The sequence below is a fragment of the Trematomus bernacchii genome, unplaced genomic scaffold (assembly GCF_902827165.1).
Source record: "Trematomus bernacchii unplaced genomic scaffold, fTreBer1.1, whole genome shotgun sequence".
NCBI classification, from domain to species: Eukaryota; Metazoa; Chordata; class Actinopteri; order Perciformes; family Nototheniidae; genus Trematomus; species Trematomus bernacchii.
The window spans coordinates 1,284,096-1,303,560 of record NW_022987615.1 but is presented as its reverse complement, the minus strand read 5'-3'; the positions used below and the strand labels follow the sequence as shown (position 1 = coordinate 1,303,560).

The 19,465-nt window shown below is 40.7% G+C and overlaps 1 protein-coding gene across 1 annotated transcript in view; it reads left to right on the top strand.

The window, feature by feature from the left end:
• The first annotated feature begins 285 nt into the window (after nucleotides 1–285).
• kcnd1 (potassium voltage-gated channel, Shal-related subfamily, member 1) overlaps nucleotides 286–19,465 on the top strand; it is a 59,799-nt gene continuing 40,619 nt past the window's right edge. Inside the window, exons 1-3 of the mRNA XM_034132198.1 lie at nucleotides 286–517; nucleotides 3,049–3,294; nucleotides 7,724–8,436. Of these exons, the coding sequence (XP_033988089.1) occupies nucleotides 362–517; nucleotides 3,049–3,294; nucleotides 7,724–8,436 (1,115 nt within the window). The 5' untranslated portion in view covers nucleotides 286–361. The remainder of the gene's footprint in view (nucleotides 518–3,048; nucleotides 3,295–7,723; nucleotides 8,437–19,465) is intronic.

The window sequence follows — 19,465 nt, the reverse complement described above, 5'->3', positions numbered from 1 at the left end:
TATTCCCATCTGATTCCTGAGGGTTTTATTGAAGTGCCTGTTTACCCTGAGGAGCGTATTGCAGGCCAAGAGGAGTTTTCCAGGAAGGCTCTGCACACCTGGAGGAAGTCGGAAACTCGTGAGAATAAAACACGGACCACTGTCAGATGCATCGTCTTTCTCCCTATTTAATGCCATATTTTTCATGGCTTGACACCTAACTGACGCCTCCCTCCTCCCCCCTTCCTCCCCCTTCAACATGTCCGCCCACCTCCTATCTCGCCACCCAAAGAAGTGAGGCGTTAACAACCTTCCCTCAGGTTCATTAGCTCCACTTCAACACAGCAGTCGACTCTCTCCAGGTGGAGCGCGCTGATGCAATATGGCGGCCGGCGTGGCGACGTGGCTGCCGTTCGCTCGGGCGGCGGCGGTGGGATGGCTCCCGCTCGCCAAGAAGACGATGCCCAAACCTCCCATCGACAACTCGTCCAAATCAGATGAGATCCTGTACGTCAACGTGAGCGGGGTCCGGTTTCAGGTGAGGGAGCATGCTCCAAAATATTAGTGATGTGTCGGTCGCGAACGAGCCGATTCTTTTGAACGGCTCTTTGGTACGAACGAGGGGAACCGAGTCGTACTTGGTGAGAGCCGTTCTTTTTATCGTTCAATCGTTGGTCCGCACTCACTGCCTGCCCAAATCCACTCGCCTTTTAAAAAGCTTGATTTTGTTCCCCAAACGTATTCTGTGAAGACCCGCCCCTACTCTGATTGGTAGGTTTCAGCACGAGGAGTGAAATGGGGTGGGTCTTAACGGAATACGCGAGAGAGAGAAGTCATAACAAGTAGTACATTCACTGACATGAATGACATGGATATGGCGCCACCTGTGTCATGTTTACAATGCAGATTATTTACATTAGGTCTGGCAATACAGTCAATCATTATCCTGGTGATTATTTCGCAGATAAACCTAGTAACCCCGCCCCCTTTAAAACAAAAAACGGCTCTTTTGAACGGCTCTTTTGAACGGCTCTTTGAAAGGAACGGAGCCATAAGATCTGGCTCCCTTCAAAGAGCCATAATTCCCATCACTACAAAATATATTAGGGCGGGGGGAGATTTCACCTTTTCTAAATGACTAGTGTCATAAAAGAGTACTGTTCAAATCTTCTGGTGCAACTTTTCCCGCTTCCAACCTGCATGAATAAGGAAAAAAGGTCTGAAAAAGATAAAAACTCAAGCAGTTAAACTGTTTTAAAAATGTGATTCTAGTTATAACTGTGACACATTTTCACTCCAATCAAAAAAGTAAATGGAAATCATATTTTGGATGATTATTGTTAAATATTAAACGTTGTTAAAGGTGCCCAATTATGCTTTTTGGGGTGTTCCCTTTCCTGTAGTGTGTCATATAGGTTTTAGTGCATGTAAATGGTCTGCAAAGGCTAAAATCCCTGTGTGTCCTCAAGGGGGAGTTCCTCTGCCACACTGGCTGAAACGCCTCCATTGGACTGCTGTGTTTACTTCAGGAACATAGCGACATTAAACACGTACTTAAAACGTACTTACCAGATGGAAAGAAAATGGCAGTTTGACACAAAAAGCCACACAATCTCACCATTGACTTCCACCTCTACAATTTTCCTCTCTACAAAAGGACACACAACTCCCTGCGTTGACAATAAACCTTGGCACTTAATTTCCTGTAGAAATTCGGACTTTCTTGTATGTGCAGGAAGTTCTCGTGCAGATATTGATTAGCTTAGGTTTTAAAACTACATTACCCACAAGTCTTTGCTGTTTTCCAGCCAGAGCCTTGGTTCCAGAGTTATTTTGTGCCACATTCAGAGCGCTTGGTTGCTTAAACATTTCCAAAAGTGGATAGATTTGGATTGATTGTTAACATTTCTCTATTTTCAGCTCTGTTGGAGGCCTAGCATGAGAATATGAAGCTCTCTGATTGGTTGTTTCTCACAGCTAAGCTCTCTGGGACTTGTAGTTGACTCTTAAAGTCGTTACAGACGCACGCTTAAATATTTGCCTTTTTTTGATGAAGCAGAAATAGTTAGAAGCTATTACAAAGTCACTAGCTGTCCAAGTATGTAAAATATGGTCACATTACTTCTATGAGGGAAATTAAAAGCAGTTTTACTACCAGATCTGCTTTCAGAGATTCATGTTGCTCTTAATGTGCCGCTCTGCTCCTGCCTCCAGGGCTGGAGGTTGTAAATAAAAACTGTACGTCTAATCAATGTGCATTTGGGCTGAACAAATAACAGGATGACTCCGCAGCAAAAATAGATTTGGTTGGCGTTTAGGAATCAAACAGAAGTGCTTTCTGCTGCGGCGGCAGAACAAGGAGAAAGTTCCTGTCAGACTTTGTCCTCATTTTTTAAAGGTTCTGGTGGTATATATAGAAACACAAACATACAGTATGCCTAATAATATAATCTGAGCATAAAACACGGCCTACTTCACTGTTACCGACAATTAGAGACAGTTCAATGCTCCCATCTTTCTCTGCATCTCAGCTTAAATTGAGTTTAGTTTTTTTTACAATGCAAGTCGCCTGTATGATTTGTTTAAAAGTGGTTCAACTGAGGAGAAGTTATTATATTTGGTCTTATGCTTTTATAAAAGTTTGTTTCTCTGTTTAAACACTCTATTTGTGTTGTGCTGATGGCCACTACAATGTATTTTTTTAAAGTAAAAACATCTCCTATTGGCTAGCGCTCCAACACATTGTACGTGGTTAAGGGGCGGGACATCTCTAAGCGGTTGACCAATCACAACAGAGCCGGCCAGCTAACCAATCAGAGCAAACTGGGCTCTGGTTTCAGACAGAGGGTGAAAAGAGGTGCTGCAGCACAGGCAGTATGAGAAAAATAATAATCTTTTATAAGTTTTATTATATTTTTTCATTAATTTAATAGGATTTTTTCTGTGGCACCTTCAAAATAAGAGTTCTGTATCCCTCTTTTTGCATCATATAATCATAAGAAAAACACACTTCAGATGAAATAGTAAAGCTACAGATTGTTCATCATCCTTTCTGTGGTCTCTCTGCAGACATGGAAGAACACTCTGGACCGTTACCCGGAGACGCTGCTGGGCTCTTCAGAAAAAGAGTTTTTCTACAACGAGGACACTCAGGAATTCTTCTTCGACCGAGACCCCGAAATGTTCCGGCACATTCTGAACTTTTACCGCACGGGGAAGCTGCACTACCCGAGGAACGAGTGCATCCAGGCCTTCGACGAGGAGCTGGCCTTCTACGGCATCGTGCCCGAGATCATCGGGGACTGCTGCATGGAGGTAACTGCACTTCCTGTTAGGGACAGAGAAAATAATGTTGTTGTTTCGGAGGTGTTTTCAAAACCCCTACAAAGGAGATTGTGATGGAAATATGGAAAAGCAACAGATTTAAAGTTGTTATCGACATTTTGCATCATGTTTATTAATTAATATATATATAAAATTATACATACTAGATATAATGAAATATATTGTATTTTATTTTATATAAATAATGTATTTTACTCATATTTAACCATTATCTATTAATCGCTGTTTAGGTATATTTTACTCCAGAGTAAAAGTAACCCTCCCAGTGACTAATTTTGTTTATTGATTACATACATTTCTAATAAAAAAAAAATGGTATAGCTTGATTTGCATTGAGAAAATGCTCTCCACTTACAGTACAGAAAAGCTCAAGAACATATATATATATATATATATATATAAATACTAGAGTTTAGTATTAGACTTTGATACAAATGAAAACATGATGGAATTTCTTTTTTTTAAATATTAATTAAAAGTCAAATATTGAAAGCTTTACACCAGAAACCTTTTTAAAATGTTACACAATCACTATAATAAAGGCAAAAAGTAAAATTATTTAGAAGTATAATTTAGTTTTATCAATGAAAACTGTAACATTAACAAATAAAAAGTTGTTTTTTTATAATCTTTTATTTCCAAAATGAACACTGCTTTCCTTAATTTCTCGGTTCCATCAGATACGTTTCTGTGAAGCAGCTGCAGCCTCATGTTTATGGACTAAAACAGAAGTTTGCTGCTCAGAAAAGTAGTTTTTATTTCCAGATGTATTTGCCATTCATCTTCCACAACAATTCACAGTGCTGCTACTGATGAAGATCCCACCTTCCTATGCAGTGACAGTCCTGTAAAGGAGGACATACTGCTCTTACTTCCACATTTTTTACATCACTTGCGTCATGACTCGTGTACTTCGGTTGATGCAGTGACCTTTGGATTTATTCCTGAAGCTTCACTGTAATGTTGGTGATTCTGCTGCTGCACTCATTAAGTCTCTTTGGAGCGGAGATCATCAGCTAAATGAGTAAAGTGTAAAAACATGGAGTGATCTGAGGAGGGGGGTTTCTAACAAGCGCTGCTGTCAGACTTCATTATAAAACTCATTAACACGGCAGTAATGAGCTGAAAACACCGGAAGCACACATGCAAGAGAGTGGTGAGAGCAGGGATGATGTTTTTTCTGTAGAGCCAACCCTGAAGTTAGTATTGTAATGGCTCCCATGGCCAAAAGCCAGTGGGATTTTTCCATCCGAAAATATTCTGTGTGTCAAACAAACGTTTATCATACTTACACGTTTTGTTCAACAGGATAATCTCCACATATCAACACCACTTTATGATTTGAGAAGTAAAAAGCTAATGTTGGGCTATAAAGGAACTACAGCACGGTCACATGACTTCACGTCACCACCGCTAAGCTAAAGGTGGCTAATGTTGGGCTATAAAGGAACTACAGCACGGTCACATGACTTCACGTCACCACCGCTAAGCTAAAGGTGGCTAATGTTGGGCTATAAAGGAACTACAGCACGGTCACATGACTTCACGTCACCACCGCTAAGCTAAAGGTGGCTAATGTTGGGCTATAAAGGAACTACAGCACGGTCACATGACTTCACGTCACCACCGCTAAGCTAAAGGTGGCTAATGTTGGGCTCTAAAGGAACTACAGCACGGTCACATGACTTCACGCCACCACCGCTAAGCTAAAAGCGGCTAATGTTGGGCTATAAAGGAACTACAGCACGGTCACATGACTTCACGCCACCACCGCTAAGCTAAAAGCGGCTAATGTTGGGCTCTAAAGGAACTACAGCACGGTCACATGACTTCACGCCACCACCGCTAAGCTAAAGGTGGCTAATGTTGGGCTATAAAGGAACTACAGCACGGTTACATGACTTCACGTCACCACCGCTAAGCTAAAGGTGGCTAATGTTGGGCTATAAAGGAACTACAGCACGGTCACGTGACTTCACGTCACCACCGCTAAGCTAAAGGCGGCTAATGACGTTTAGTCGTCTCATTTGGACACTTGTTAGCAAGCGCTGTTTTTAAATTCACGAGTGGGGTTTTTAGTAACGTCATAGAACTAAAATCTCTTCAGCTTGTGCTAACCACAGACCTTTTTTCAGGCTAACAACCAAATAGACATTCAAAAGACCATTGAGCTCCATGACGAGAGAACAGGAAGTGCTGAAATACTCATTTCCAGGTTATAGGACTCATCCCTGCACCTTTTAATGCTCCTGATTTTGGCTTCCTACTTTAGTTTTTCTGTATGTTTTATTATTAACATCCCTACTTAAATAACAAATCACCTTCAGAGCTCTTCATATACCCGTTTGTCACATTACCCTCGTCTTCACTTGCTCTTAAATATTCATATACTTTGTTTTATATTGGACCAGTGCACTGACTAATGAGCTGGAAATATATTTCCTCACATTTGGCAGACTCAAAAATGTTGGTTTAACTGTGAGAGATTCTCATTTCTGGATTTGTTCTCTTACACTTCCCACACAACTTCCCATGAGAAACAGTCCACATGCTTTTTATTTTTATACTGCTAGTAATTTCACAGATTCTGCTGCTTTTCTTCTCTGGTAATTATTGAGGCAAAAACATTTACAGAAGCAGATTTACTTCCTTTGAGACAAGTGTATTAATCACTCTGAAGGTCACTGCCTTTTGTGGGAGTTTAAAGTCTTATTAATGTATTCCACTTTCTATTTATTAACTATAGTTGGCTTGCTGGCTTGGTAACAGCTGACAAGTGCTTGGTGGCTCTAAATACATTCAATTGAGGCTGTGCAAAATGCGTTATTGGTGTTTCAATAGAAAATGCTCTGTATTTCTTTAGGAGTTACTTTGTCAATACCTGTGGTGGCATGTGATGTGGGACAACATTTAATGTATTCCCATTATTAGTGCACTATCTTGCTAAAAAGCTAACAGGAGAAGCCGCTAACCATATTAGCCCGGAGCTAATGGAAAACAAATATCTGATAGGACACAAAGCGACCATAGGGCTGTGAAAATGGTTGTACTGTGTTTATCTTTCATAGGTACAACACTTAAATAGACAGTTGCACAAACAAAATAAAATGGTTTGCTTTATCAGTTTTGACAGGAATCAAGATTGTTTTCTGCTGTGCCGTCTTCAAAATAAGAGCTTCCCTCTTTGCCAGCAGGTTGACAGCATCATCCAATTCAAAATAAATAAATAAATCTTCAAAAAAAAAGAAGAAATGTAAGTTATCATAAAGCATAAAATATATTAAAATGACTAACTATTCTAGATTGACATGTAGACATGAAGCTAACATGAAATCGTTACATTTTCAACCTTTTTTCTCATTATTTAAAAGTGGGGTAGGTAATTCACTTCAGAAACACTTGTTGTTATATTCCATAGAATGCTCTTAACATCCCGATAGCAATGAATATATTAAATGCTTTGACAATAAATACATACAAAAATATTTAATCTGTGGAAGCCGTGGCGCTGTAAAAAGCACGACCAATCAGTTGAGCCGGCCCGGCTAAAATAACTTGATGGCCTACCTGCCTGTCAGCCTTCCATCTGTGCACAAACTTATCTCGTGCCCTCATTGGTCATGTGCGCGTTCGTGTGTGTTGGAGGAGGGGCTCTGTAAGGAAGTCTGAAGGAAGGGGCAGATTTTTTCCGGTTGTGTATTTTCAAATTCTAGCGCACTCGAGCTGGTTTCTCCATTCTTACCTACCCTACCTTTAAGTTGAAAAGCAAGATAAAAATCACTTTTTGTTTAAGCAAGACTTATTAACCTGTTAAACCCGGTTGCCCCCGCTGTTAATAGTTGTAATAGGATGATTTAGTAAATTGGACTCTACACCGTCAATGATACTTTTGGTTTTACTCATATATCATCTTCCAGCTGCCAAACAAATTATTTTGCATTTCTTTGTTTTTAGGATTTTGTATTCTGATTTACTGTGAGGTACCATGTGTTTTCAAAATCTCTAACTTGATGAAATATGATAAATAATGAGGTAGGACTGCTCGATTATGGCAAAAATCATAATCTCGATTATTTGGGTCAATAATTGATATCACGATTATCAAAAACGATTATCCATTTACTTTGAAAACATCCATTTATTGAAAAAACAAAATGTGAACAGTATGTTTTTAACAGTTGATTACCCTGAACGTTAAGCATAATTCAACTGAAAAACCAATAAAAATAATAATAATAAAAAAATAATATTATTAATAATAAAAAAATTATCGTTTTATTTCGATTACATTGTTTTCGTAATCGCTGCAAGCCAAAATCGTAATTGCGATTAAAATACGATTAATTGAGCAGCCCTATAATGAGGCTGATCTTGTCTCTCTCTCCCTGTCTTTGTGCAGGAATACCGGGATAGGAAAAAGGAGAACCAGGAGCGCCTGGCGGAGGACACGGAGGCCAACGAGGGGGTTGACGCCCCGCTGCCCCCCAACAGCACCTCCAGGGAGCGGCTGTGGCGAGCCTTCGAGAACCCGCACACCTCCACCATGGCTCTCGTCTTCTACTACGTCACCGGCTTCTTCATCGCTGTGTCGGTCATCGCCAACGTGGTGGAGACGGTGCCGTGCCGGCCGCCCTTAGGCAGCGTGAAAGATCTGCCGTGCGGCGAGAAGTACAAGGTCCCCTTCTTCTGCATGGACACGGCCTGCGTGCTCATATTCACCTTCGAGTATCTGATGCGCCTTTTCGCCGCGCCCAGTCGCTGCAATTTCATGCGCTCCGTGATGTCCGTGATCGACGTGGTGGCCATCATGCCGTACTACATCGGCCTGGTGATGCCGGAGAACGAGGACGTGAGCGGCGCCTTCGTCACGCTCCGGGTTTTCCGCGTCTTCCGCATCTTCAAGTTCTCGCGCCACTCGGCGGGCCTGAGGATTTTGGGCTACACGCTGAAGAGCTGCGCCTCAGAGTTAGGCTTCCTGCTGTTTTCTCTCACCATGGCCATCATCATCTTCGCCACCGTCATGTTCTACGCCGAGAAGGGCACCAAGGGCTCCACCTTCACCTCCATCCCCGCCTCCTTCTGGTACACCATCGTCACCATGACCACGCTCGGGTGAGTTGAGAACTTCAATATCTGGAGGCAAAAAGCAGGGATTGTTTTTTGTTTCAGAATCAGAATAGGTTTATTCGTCACAAAGAGGGGGCATTTACAATATAGAAAACGACTCAGTGGTGAGTAGGAGCTGCTGTATTGCTAAGCAACAAACCTCTGCAAGAGTTTAAAGGTTTCATAAAGTTTTAGAAAACGTTCTGTGCTTTTATTTGACTCTAATTGTAATCGAGCAGTATCTGTTCCCACGGCGGTGACCCTGTCTTTCATCTCGCCTCCTGTGCAACTTCAAGAAAATGGTGCATGGTTCGGCAGTAATGTCTTTCCTCCATTTTCTCCACACCTAAAGAACGAGTGCAGTTCTAGGGTGCAGTTGCTATTTTCTTATGGATTAGGTGTGCTGTTACACTGAGGTAGTGATGGTTTTCCATTTGGTGCATTGGCTTGTGCCGGTTACTCTGCCTTTGAACTGCCAAGGTAAACTGTCAAGGTAAACATGCACACTGGAGATATGGCAGGATGTTGTGATTGTTGTTGGGTGATCTTTTTTTAACGCCTTAAAGTTGCAGATTAATTGTGACAGGTAATGTGTTACCGTTGACAGCCCCTAGTGTGTATAAAGTGCTGTAGTGATGACGTATATTGTAGGCCAACCCGGAAGTTACCATCACAAGGATTACCTCAATAAAACACCAATGTGATTTATATCATTGAATTTTTGAATATATTGCAGTAGAAATAAGATTAAATCAAACCAGTGGGGTATTTACTAACATATTTCCTAACAAAATCTCACCAACTGGTTTTAACCACAGACCTTTATTCAGGCTAACAATCAAAAACACATTCATAAAACCATTGACATCCAGTAAAGTGAACAGGAAGTGCTCAAATACGGACTAATTTCTAGGTTTAATGACACATTCCTGCACCCATTATTTTCTTCTCCGACTGCTGTGAAAAACACTGCTGTGGCTGTTAATATTATCACCATGGCAACTTGATGAGTGTGTGTGTGTGTGTGTGTGTGTGTGTGTGTGTGTGTGTGTGTGTGTGTGTGTGTGTGTGTGTGTGTGTGTGTGTGTGTGTGTGTGTGTGTGTGTGTGTGTGTGTGTGTGTGTGTGTGTGTGTGTGTGTGTGCTCTCCGCTCTCCTGTTTTGTTGTGTGTGACGGATTATTGGTCGTTATTATTGGTTACGGAGGAGTTTTACAGTCTGTTTTTCCACCAGGAAAAGAGATGAAAGTGTGAAACCGCTTCTCCAGTACGATGGTGTATCTTCACCCTGCTGCCGCCCACACACACTACACACACACGCACACACACTCACACACACATACTGCAGCCATGTGTGTGTTTCTGTGTGTGTGTTTCTTCGCCCTGCAGCTCTCCAGCACTGATCTATTATCTGCTGTTCAAAGAGCCTTTGGAAACATCAGAAATAGAGAGTGAGTCAGTGAGAGTACATAAGCTCTGACTGTAATGCTTTTAACACACACACACACACACACACACACACACACACACACACACACACACACACACACACACACACACACACACACACACACACACACACACTTGGCTATATGATTCTACACACACCTACCTGTCTGTGAATGAGGGAGATGTAGTGTGGGTTAGAAAGGTGTGAATGGGAGAGTGTGAATGACTGTAGTAAAAACCAACAGGAGTGTGAAGGAGCTTTTGTTTGTTTTATTGAATGAAAAACCTTATTTTTCTCCCCACATTTTTTTTAATTTCAGTGGAGTTTAGTTTGGGGAGTCACACTTTTTTAAAATGATCAACTGTAATGTGTCTTTAGCTCTCAGGTCTCTTATTTTGGCGGTGTTGGTTGTTTCCTATTCACTGAGGCTTTTATTCTGAAAAGCTCCCTCCCATCTACTGTCGTCGCTTCCTCTCCTCTCTTCTTGTTTCCTCTTTCCTTCTCCTTTCCTTGTTTCTTCCCTTTCTCTCCCCCTTTCTCTATCCTCACTGTGTTGTCCTCACTTGTTTCCTCTCCTCTTCTCCCCTTTACTTTCTCCCTCCTTCACTCCCTTCTTCACTCCCTTCTTCACTCCCTTCTCCTCCTATACCTCTGTGATTTCATCCTTAAGTGATAATGTGACAGGGATCTGGTATCTCCTTGCAATAGTTTAATAAAGGGAAGTGGTTTCTCTGCCTTCTGGATGCATTTACAGACCAACTTCTAAATGCATCCACAAGGCAGCAAAACACAACCCAGGCTTTTACCTCCCCCCCTTTTCCTCCCCCCTTCTTCTACTCTCAGTTACTTCCTGTTTCCTTTTAGGCAGTATCTCTCCATTTGTCTCCTCAGTATAAAAGGAGGTGTTGATTGTATTCATCACCAAGATCCAGATGTTCAGAGATGTAGATTGATAAGAAGACTCTTGTGTTCTTGTCTAAAAGGTTGTTTTTATTTATAAATGACGTTAAATTTGGTCAAAGTTGCGTCACGTGGTGTTGCAGAAATGATAAAGCCTTTTCCCTACCTGAGAAATATGAAAAAAAAGCTGGCTTGTAATTAAAATGTCAGGATTTCATTATTTATAAAACTCAATTGACCAACAAACAACAAACATAGGATTGTGTTTTTTTCATGAGCGCCTCGCAGTTCTCCAAAGAGGTGTTTGGCATGAGTCCTAAAGTCAGTCCTTTATGAAGATCATAAATATGTTATGAATCTTCCTCTGCATACAGGACAAGCTCTGAACGTTTATTTACCACATTACAGAGCAGGCACACGACCCTCTCTAAAACCACAGAGAACATCTCATGTATGTTGAGTTCAGACTCTTTAACTTTGCTCTATTTCACAGAGTTTCTCATGCATTTCACTCATAAATATTACAGAGCCTGTTCACACTTCACTGAATAATAATGTTTGTTTAAATATCACAGTGTTTTATTGTTGCTGGGAGCTTCTCCTGGTTAGGATTCCTTCAGAGTTCATGGTTCAGGAGGTTTTTTAGCATCTCAAAAACGGTCAATAAACGTTCAGCTGGACGTTCAAAATCTGAGCTTCTCTTAGTCTGCGGGTCAGGTTAGCGCAGCTTGTGTCTCCGTAAACTTCACATCCAGACGTCCCATCACTAAAATCGTATGTCCAGTTGAAAATAGGTGAGGTCAAAATGTGGCTTAAAACCGAATAAAAAGTAACTTTATGACAGCTTCGGACAGACAACGGTAACACGCTCAAAGGAGAACACGATCACAGGACACTACAGGAAACAAATGTATTTTTTAAAGACTAAATATGTGTTAAAATACATTTTTAACAAAGTATTGTGGAGCTTCAGAAATATCGTATTCTCCAAATTTAAAGGGGACCCATCATGCAAAATGCACTTTTGTACGTCTTTTATACATGAATATGTGTCCCCGGTGTGTCAGGGAACTCACCAAGTGTCAGAAAACACAACCCTCTCTCTTCTCTTCCATACCCAAATCTCTAAAAACGGGGCTGCAACGGAGCTGATCCAGATTTGAATTGTTCTGACGTCAGAAACAGGGAGCTCCGCCTATATGGGCAACTCTCCACCTATCAGGGGAATGGGGGGTTGGGTCACGGCCATTGCCGCTCGAAAGCGCTGGAGACGCTGTAGTACATATGCCAGGCCTGTAAGTGGCGCTGTAGTCTGCCACAAAAGCAGCGAAGAAGACTTCTCACAGAATCAGCCCTTGCAAAAACAGGGCTGGAAAAGAGCAAATAGAGCAAAATGAGGCATGGCTAAAATGCATGATCTGTTTGGTATTTTGAAAAAAAAACTTCACAGACATGTTTTATATAGGTATGGCCCTACAATATATTTTTCAAATATAGCATGATAGGTCCACTTTAACAAAACATATTTGTTTGGTACAGATCCTCTTTTTTTCCTAATCAATCAGGCCTATTGACCACATCTAATTCACATTATCAATATAAAACAAAGTGTCATATTATTATGAAAATGGTCCATGTTATATTTGAAGTTTACGACCTTTCTGCACCCAGAAAAAAAGCAGATGTAATGTTGATGGTTGAATGGAAAATCAGCAGGACTTTAAATGTGTTTGTAATTAAATTAGCTGCAATATGACACACAGAAACGGCCCTTTTTTTAGTTGTCTTTCTGTTTTTTAGTAGAAATGTTGTGATGATTTTAAATAGTGTTTCAGAAGATTTTACAGCGTCGTGATCCAGGAACCTTTATTAATTAAATTCAGCTTAAACTTGTTCTCCTTCTGGGTTTTCTCCTCCCTCTTTCTGCTCGTCTGTTTCTTTTTGTTCACTTTGCTATCATTGTTTTTCATCATGCTGCTTTTATTGCTTTGCTCCTGTGTTTTATCACTGTGCAAATAAACTGGAAGTGAAATCATAAACCTCGTGCAGCCCCCTCCAGAAGCAATAATCCGCTGCCAGGAATAACATGTTTGTGTCTGGACTCCAGATAATCCACATTCCCCTCACGGTGCTCTGATCGTAACCGAAAAACACCTTTCAGTACAACAATGAATCTGAATCTCTCCGGAGAAATCCCCCATTAAGGCGTTAACGAGCTGAAATTATCTTACAATGGTTTCTGCTCGTGGGCAGCTGGAAAGGAGAAATTACAACAATTACAAATTAGAAACTCAACAGACTCCATTTCGTTGATTGCTTTAATTTTTTATGCATTTTCAGATGGGCACAGAATATAATGAACATCAATAAAACAAATTACGAAACAAGAAAACATTAAAGGGGCCCTATTCTGTTTGTTTTCAGGTGTATATCAGTATGTAGTGTCTCTACTTTAAAGAGTCCTCTCCTGCTGATGTTCAGGTGTATATCAGTATGTAGTGTCTCTACTTTAAAGAGTCCTCTCCTGCTGATGTTCAGGTGTATATCAGTATGTAGTGTCTCTACTTTAAAGAGTCCTCTCCTGCTGATGTTCAGGTGTATATCAGTATGTAGTGTCTCTACTTTAAAGAGTCCTCTCCTGCTGATGTTCAGGTGTATATCAGTATGTAGTGTCTCTACTTTAAAGAGTCCTCTCCTGCTGATGTTCAGGTGTATATCAGTATGTAGTGTCTCTACTTTAAAGAGTTCTCTCCTGCTGATGTTCAGGTGTATATCAGTATGTAGTGTCTCTACTTTAAAGAGTCCTCTCCTGCTGATGTTCAGGTGTATATCAGTATGTAGTGTCTCTACTTTAAGAGTCCTCTCCTGCTGATGTTCAGGTGTATATCAGTATGTAGTGTCTCTACTTTAAAGAGTCCTCTCCTGCTGATGATCAGGTGTATATCAGGATGTAGTGTCTCTACTTTAAAGAGTCCTCTCCTGCTGATGTTCAGGTGTATATCAGTATGTAGTGTCTCTACTTTAAAGAGTCCTCTCCTGCTGATGTTCAGGTGTATATCAGTATGTAGTGTCTCTACTTTAAAGAGTCCTCTCCTGCTGATGTTCAGGTGTATATCAGTATGTAGTGTCTCTACTTTAAAGAGTCCTCTCCTGCTGATGTTCAGGTGTATATCAGTATGTAGTGTCTCTACTTTAAAGAGTCCTCTCCTGCTGATGTTCAGGTGTATATCAGTATGTAGTGTCTCTACTTTAAAGAGTTCTCTCCTGCTGATGTTCAGGTGTATATCAGTATGTAGTGTCTCTACTTTAAAGAGTCCTCTCCTGCTGATGTTCAGGTGTATATCAGTATGTAGTGTCTCTACTTTAAAGAGTCCTCTCCTGCTGATGTTCAGGTGTATATCAGTATGTAGTGTCTCTACTTTAAAGAGTCCTCTCCTGCTGATGATCAGGTGTATATCAGGATGTAGTGTCTCTACTTTAAAGAGTCCTCTCCTGCTGATGTTCAGGTGTATATCAGTATGTAGTGTCTCTACTTTAAAGAGTCCTCTCCTGCTGATGTTCAGGTGTATATCAGTATGTAGTGTCTCTACTTTAAAGAGTCCTCTCCTGCTGATGTTCAGGTGTATATCAGTATGTAGTGTCTCTACTTTAAAGAGTCCTCTCCTGCTGATGTTCAGGTGTATATCAGTATGTACCAGAGGTGTAAGTCCTACATGTGCAAGTCATGAGCAAGTCTCAAGTCTTGACCTACAAGTATCAAGCATGACGATTTAAAACTCACTTAATTGGGTTAATTTAGAAATTGCTTCAGTTTATCATCATAACAGATCAAAAAGTTCAGATTCATTTTACAATAAATCAAGGAATGATGCACTTCTACAAACAAAAACAACATAATTAAAACATTTAAACAAACTACTAAAAGTAGATGAACTACATTATTCAAAAGTTTACAGTAACTGCTGATAACACAGGGGAAATAAACGAGGCATCTCTTTTCCTCTCTCTCTCTCTCTCTCTCTCTCTCTCTCTCTCTCTCTCTCTCTCTCTCTCTCTCTCTCTCTCTCTCCCCTCTCTCTCTCTCTCTCTCCCTCTCCTGACAGCCCGTCAGTATCAGGGTTAGTACAAATGAATCCCTTGGAGGTTCTAGTGTTCATTTACCGTTTTGTCTTCTCTTTGCTTAATCGATTTGAAACCAAGTCTAACGTAGCTTAAACTTAACGTTAGCTTTCTAGCTAACACAACACATTCACGCACCTTTCTCTGTGGGGTTTTTGTAGTGACGAATGAAGTTGGATGTTGTGGTGGTCGTGTCACTGATCTTTATGCTGCAGACCCTGCATACCGCTGTTCTCTTATTAGCGTCATCGACAACATAATCCTTGAATCCAAACTTCACTATTTTTGGAGTAACGCTAGCCGCTGCCATGTTAACTGACACTCCTGCCGTAGTGGGTTGCCAGGTTTGCGCGCACGGCGCTATAATCACCCAATCACGTTTTTCGAAAAAACTAAACGTAATATCTCAATACAAAAACAAACGCAAATATTTACCGTAATTTTCGCACTATAAAGCGCACCTGAATATAAGCCGCAGCAGCTAAATTGAATGATGTGTACATATATAAGCCGCACTGGACTATAAACCGCAGGTGTTTTAATGTTTAATTACCATATCTAAGGGTTCGTGCACAGAGGGGATTGTCGGGAAAGAGATGGCTGTTTGAGGAAACTCCCATTTATTAACATTTCAACAAACAAGTTGCATATTTGCATAACGTATTCAAGTGTTACCATTTAGTGCAATAGTAGCTACAGAACATGTACTGTGCTGTGTAAACTGTACTGTATCGCATAGCGTTTCAGACACACAAACTTTTCAACTTTCAAACTTAGGAGAGGTTACGTCTTCTTTGTGTTATAAGATAGGACTGGCAGGGTCAGTCAAACCTGGTCGTTATCCCGCGGAGCTCCTGTCCCGGTCCCTTGCGCTCTCTCGGCCCGGTGTCTACAGGGCTAGCCCAAGGATCCCCCGCTAGCATCCCCCGCTAGCATCCCCCGCTAGCAACAGGCCTTCAAAACAATGTTAGAGGCGCTCCTGAAACAGCGTCAAAACGGGTATATTTCCCGGGCTTTAATATACGCTTTGTTTCACTCGTTTGTTGTTTTGCTCCTCCGTGTTTTCAGAGCAAGTCGTCGGAGCTGTAAAAATCCATAGATTAGCCGCACCGTTATATAAGCCGCAGGGTCGAAAAATGGGAAAAAAGTCGCGGCTTATAGTCCGAAAATTACGGTAATTTTAAACAGTCAAGTCCTTTCAAGTCATCTGTCTCAAGCTTAAGTCAAGTCTCAAGTCATGAATACCAAGTCAAAGTCAAGTCAAGTCTTTTATCAATGTTAGTCAAGCAAGTCTCAAGTCAAAAAATATGCGACTCGAGTCTGACTCGAGTCAAGTCATGTGACTCGAGTCCCCACCTCTGGTATGTAGTGTCTCTACTTTAAAGAGTCCTCTCCTGCTGATGTTCAGGTGTATATCAGTATGTAGTGTCTCTACTTTAAAGAGTCCTCTCCTGCTGATGTTCAGGTGTATATCAGTATGTAGTGTCTCTACTTTAAAGAGTCCTCTCCTGCTGATGTTCAGGTGTATATCAGTATTTAGTGTCTCTACTTTAAAGAGTCCTCTCCTGCTGATGTTCAGGTGTATATCAGTATGTAGTGTCTCTACTTTAAAGAGTCCTCTCCTGCTGATGTTCAGGTGTACATCAGTATGTAGTGTCTCTACTTTAAAGAGTCCTCTCCTGCTGATGTTCAGGTGTATATCAGTATGTAGTGTCTCTACTTTAAAGAGTCCTCTCCTGCTGATGTTAAGGTGTATATCAGTATGTAGTGTCTCTACTTTAAAGAGTCCTCTCCTGCTGATGTTCAGGTGTATATCAGTATGTAGTGTCTCTACTTTAAAGAGTCCTCACACTGCCTGTGCTGCAGCACCTCTTTTCACCCTCTTTCTGAAACCAGAGCCCAGTCTGCTCTGATTGGTTAGCTGGCCGGCTCTGTTGTGATTGGTCAACCGCTTAGAGATGTCCCACCCCTTAGCCTATCACGTACAATGTGTATCATGTACAATAGAAGCGCTAGTGTTACATAGTGATGTCACTTTGAGTGTATAGGAGAGAAACTCCCTCTGTGGGGAACACAGGGATTTTAGCCTTTGCAGACCATTTACATGCACTAAAAAATATATAACACACTACAGGAAAGGGAAAACCCCAAAAGCATAATAGGGCCTCTTTATAAATACAACTTATACAGTAACATCAGAGCAGAAGTATGAAGCGTACTCAGATATTTTCCTTCAGTACAAGTAGTAAGACTACAGTGTAAAAATACTCTGTTACAAGTGTAAGTCTTACATTTAAACTCTTACTTTTGGTCAACTTTACTGCATGCAATGACATACTTTCTATGTTCAATACTTATATTTAAGATGATGACTAAATCGTTTTTAAAAAATGGCAGAAAAGCTTGTTTCAACCTCTCAAATATTCTTATTTTTTGCTATTGTCTGATTATATTACATTAAAGTGAGTATCTTTAGAGTTTTGTCTGGCAACAATGGACATTAAATGACATCACCAGCAACTAAGATGGACATTTTTCAGTATTTTCTGACATTTTATAGCTCAAATTAATGGTTTCATTGATAATGGAATAATTGTTGGTTGACGCCCTAATTGAGGATATGCACAGGTCAAAATCTTTATAAAGTTTCAAGGAGAAATCCAAAGTTTCCTAACTGTATTTCCTCATAATAATCCCACCCACATTTTGTTGGGGACTCTTTAATATAATCCATTTTCTCGTTATGGCTTTTTTACGAGCAGTTTGTGGAAAAGAAACTTGTCACGAGGATTGAGTTTGATTGAAATACTTCCTAAATATATCATATATATATTTCAACTATTGATTTTTATCTCCTCTGCTGCTTCCAGACAGTGCGTTTGAATTACATCACAGTCCTCAAAGTTTTTTTATAATCTTAATGGTCAGAAAATCAGATCAGGGTTTAAACTGAGTTTATTAAAAACCATTAATCTGAAGATAATTTGATCTTTAGTCACGTCCTCTTTCCCGCTCTTCTCCCTTACATAAATCACATGAGGCTAAACGGTGTATATGAGAGCGACTTGACTTTGTCTGCAGAGTGTGTGCCGCTGCAGAGCACTTTACCATCAACATTATTTATAAGAACACGAGGGGGAAGCGGCCATTTCCTCCCAGAAGCAGGATGTATACGAGTCTGAGAGCAGACCTTATAAAACTGCCGGGATGGAATTATAGACCATCAACGCATCGCACACTGTTAATGTTTTAATAGAGAGGAGGAGAGAAATCTAAAGAATCTAATCCAACACCGACAGTGTTACAAGAAATGCTGTAATTTCAACGATTTATCTCCTCCATTTCCTTCCTTTAAAGAGTCCTCTCCTGCTGATGTTCAGGTGTATATCAGTATGTAGTGTCTCTACTTTAAAGAGTCCTCTCCTGCTGATGTTCAGGTGTATATCAGTATGTAGTGTCTCTACTTTAAAGAGTCCTCTCCTGCTGATGTTCAGGTGTATATCAGTATGTAGTGTCTCTACTTTAAAGAGTCCTCTCCTGCTGATGTACAGGTGTATATCAGTATGTAGTGTCTCTACTTTAAAGAGTCCTCTCCTGCTGATGTTCAGGTGTATATCAGTATGTAGTGTCTCTACTTTAAAGAGTCCTCTCCTGCTGATGTTCAGGTGTATATCAGTATGTAGTGTCTCTACTTTAAAGAGTCCTCTCCTGCTGATGTTCAGGTGTATATCAGTATGTAGTGTCTCTACTTTAAAGAGTCCTCTCCTGCTGATGTTCAGGTGTATATCAGTATGTAGTGTCTCTACTTTAAACAGTCCTCTCCTGCTGATGTTCAGGTGTATATCAGTATGTAGTGTCTCTACTTTAAAGAGTCCTCTCCTGCTGATGTTCAGGTGTATATCAGTATGTAGTGTTTCTACTTTAAAGAGTCCTCTCCTGCTGATGTTCAGGTGTATATCAGTATGTAGTGTTTCTACTTTAAAGAGTCCTCTCCTGCTGATGTTCAGGTGTATATCAGTATGTAGTGTCTCTACTTTAAAGAGTCCTCTCCTGCTGATGTTCAGGTGTATATCAGTATGTAGTGTCTCTACTTTAAAGAGTCCTCTGCTGCTGATGTACAGGTGTATATCAGTATATAGTGTCTCTACTTTAAAGAGTCCTCTCCTGCAGATGTTCAGGTGTATATCATCAGTATGTAGTGTCTCTACTTTAAAGAGTCCTCTCCTGCTGATGTTCAGGTGTATATCAGTATGTAGTGTCTCTACTTTAAAGAGTCCTCTCCTGCTGATGTTCAGGTGTATATCAGTATGTAGTGTCTCTACTTTAAAGAGTCCTCTCCTGCTGATGTTCAGGTGTATATCAGTATGTAGTGTCTCTACTTTAAAGAGTCCTCTCCTGCTGATGTTCAGGTGTATATCAGTATGTAGTGTCTCTACTTTAAAGAGTCCTCTCCTGCTGATGTTCAGGTGTATATCAGTATGTAGTGTCTCTACTTTAAAGAGTCCTCTCCTGCTGATGTTCAGGTGTATATCAGTATGTAGTGTCTCTACTTTAAAGAGTCCTCTCCT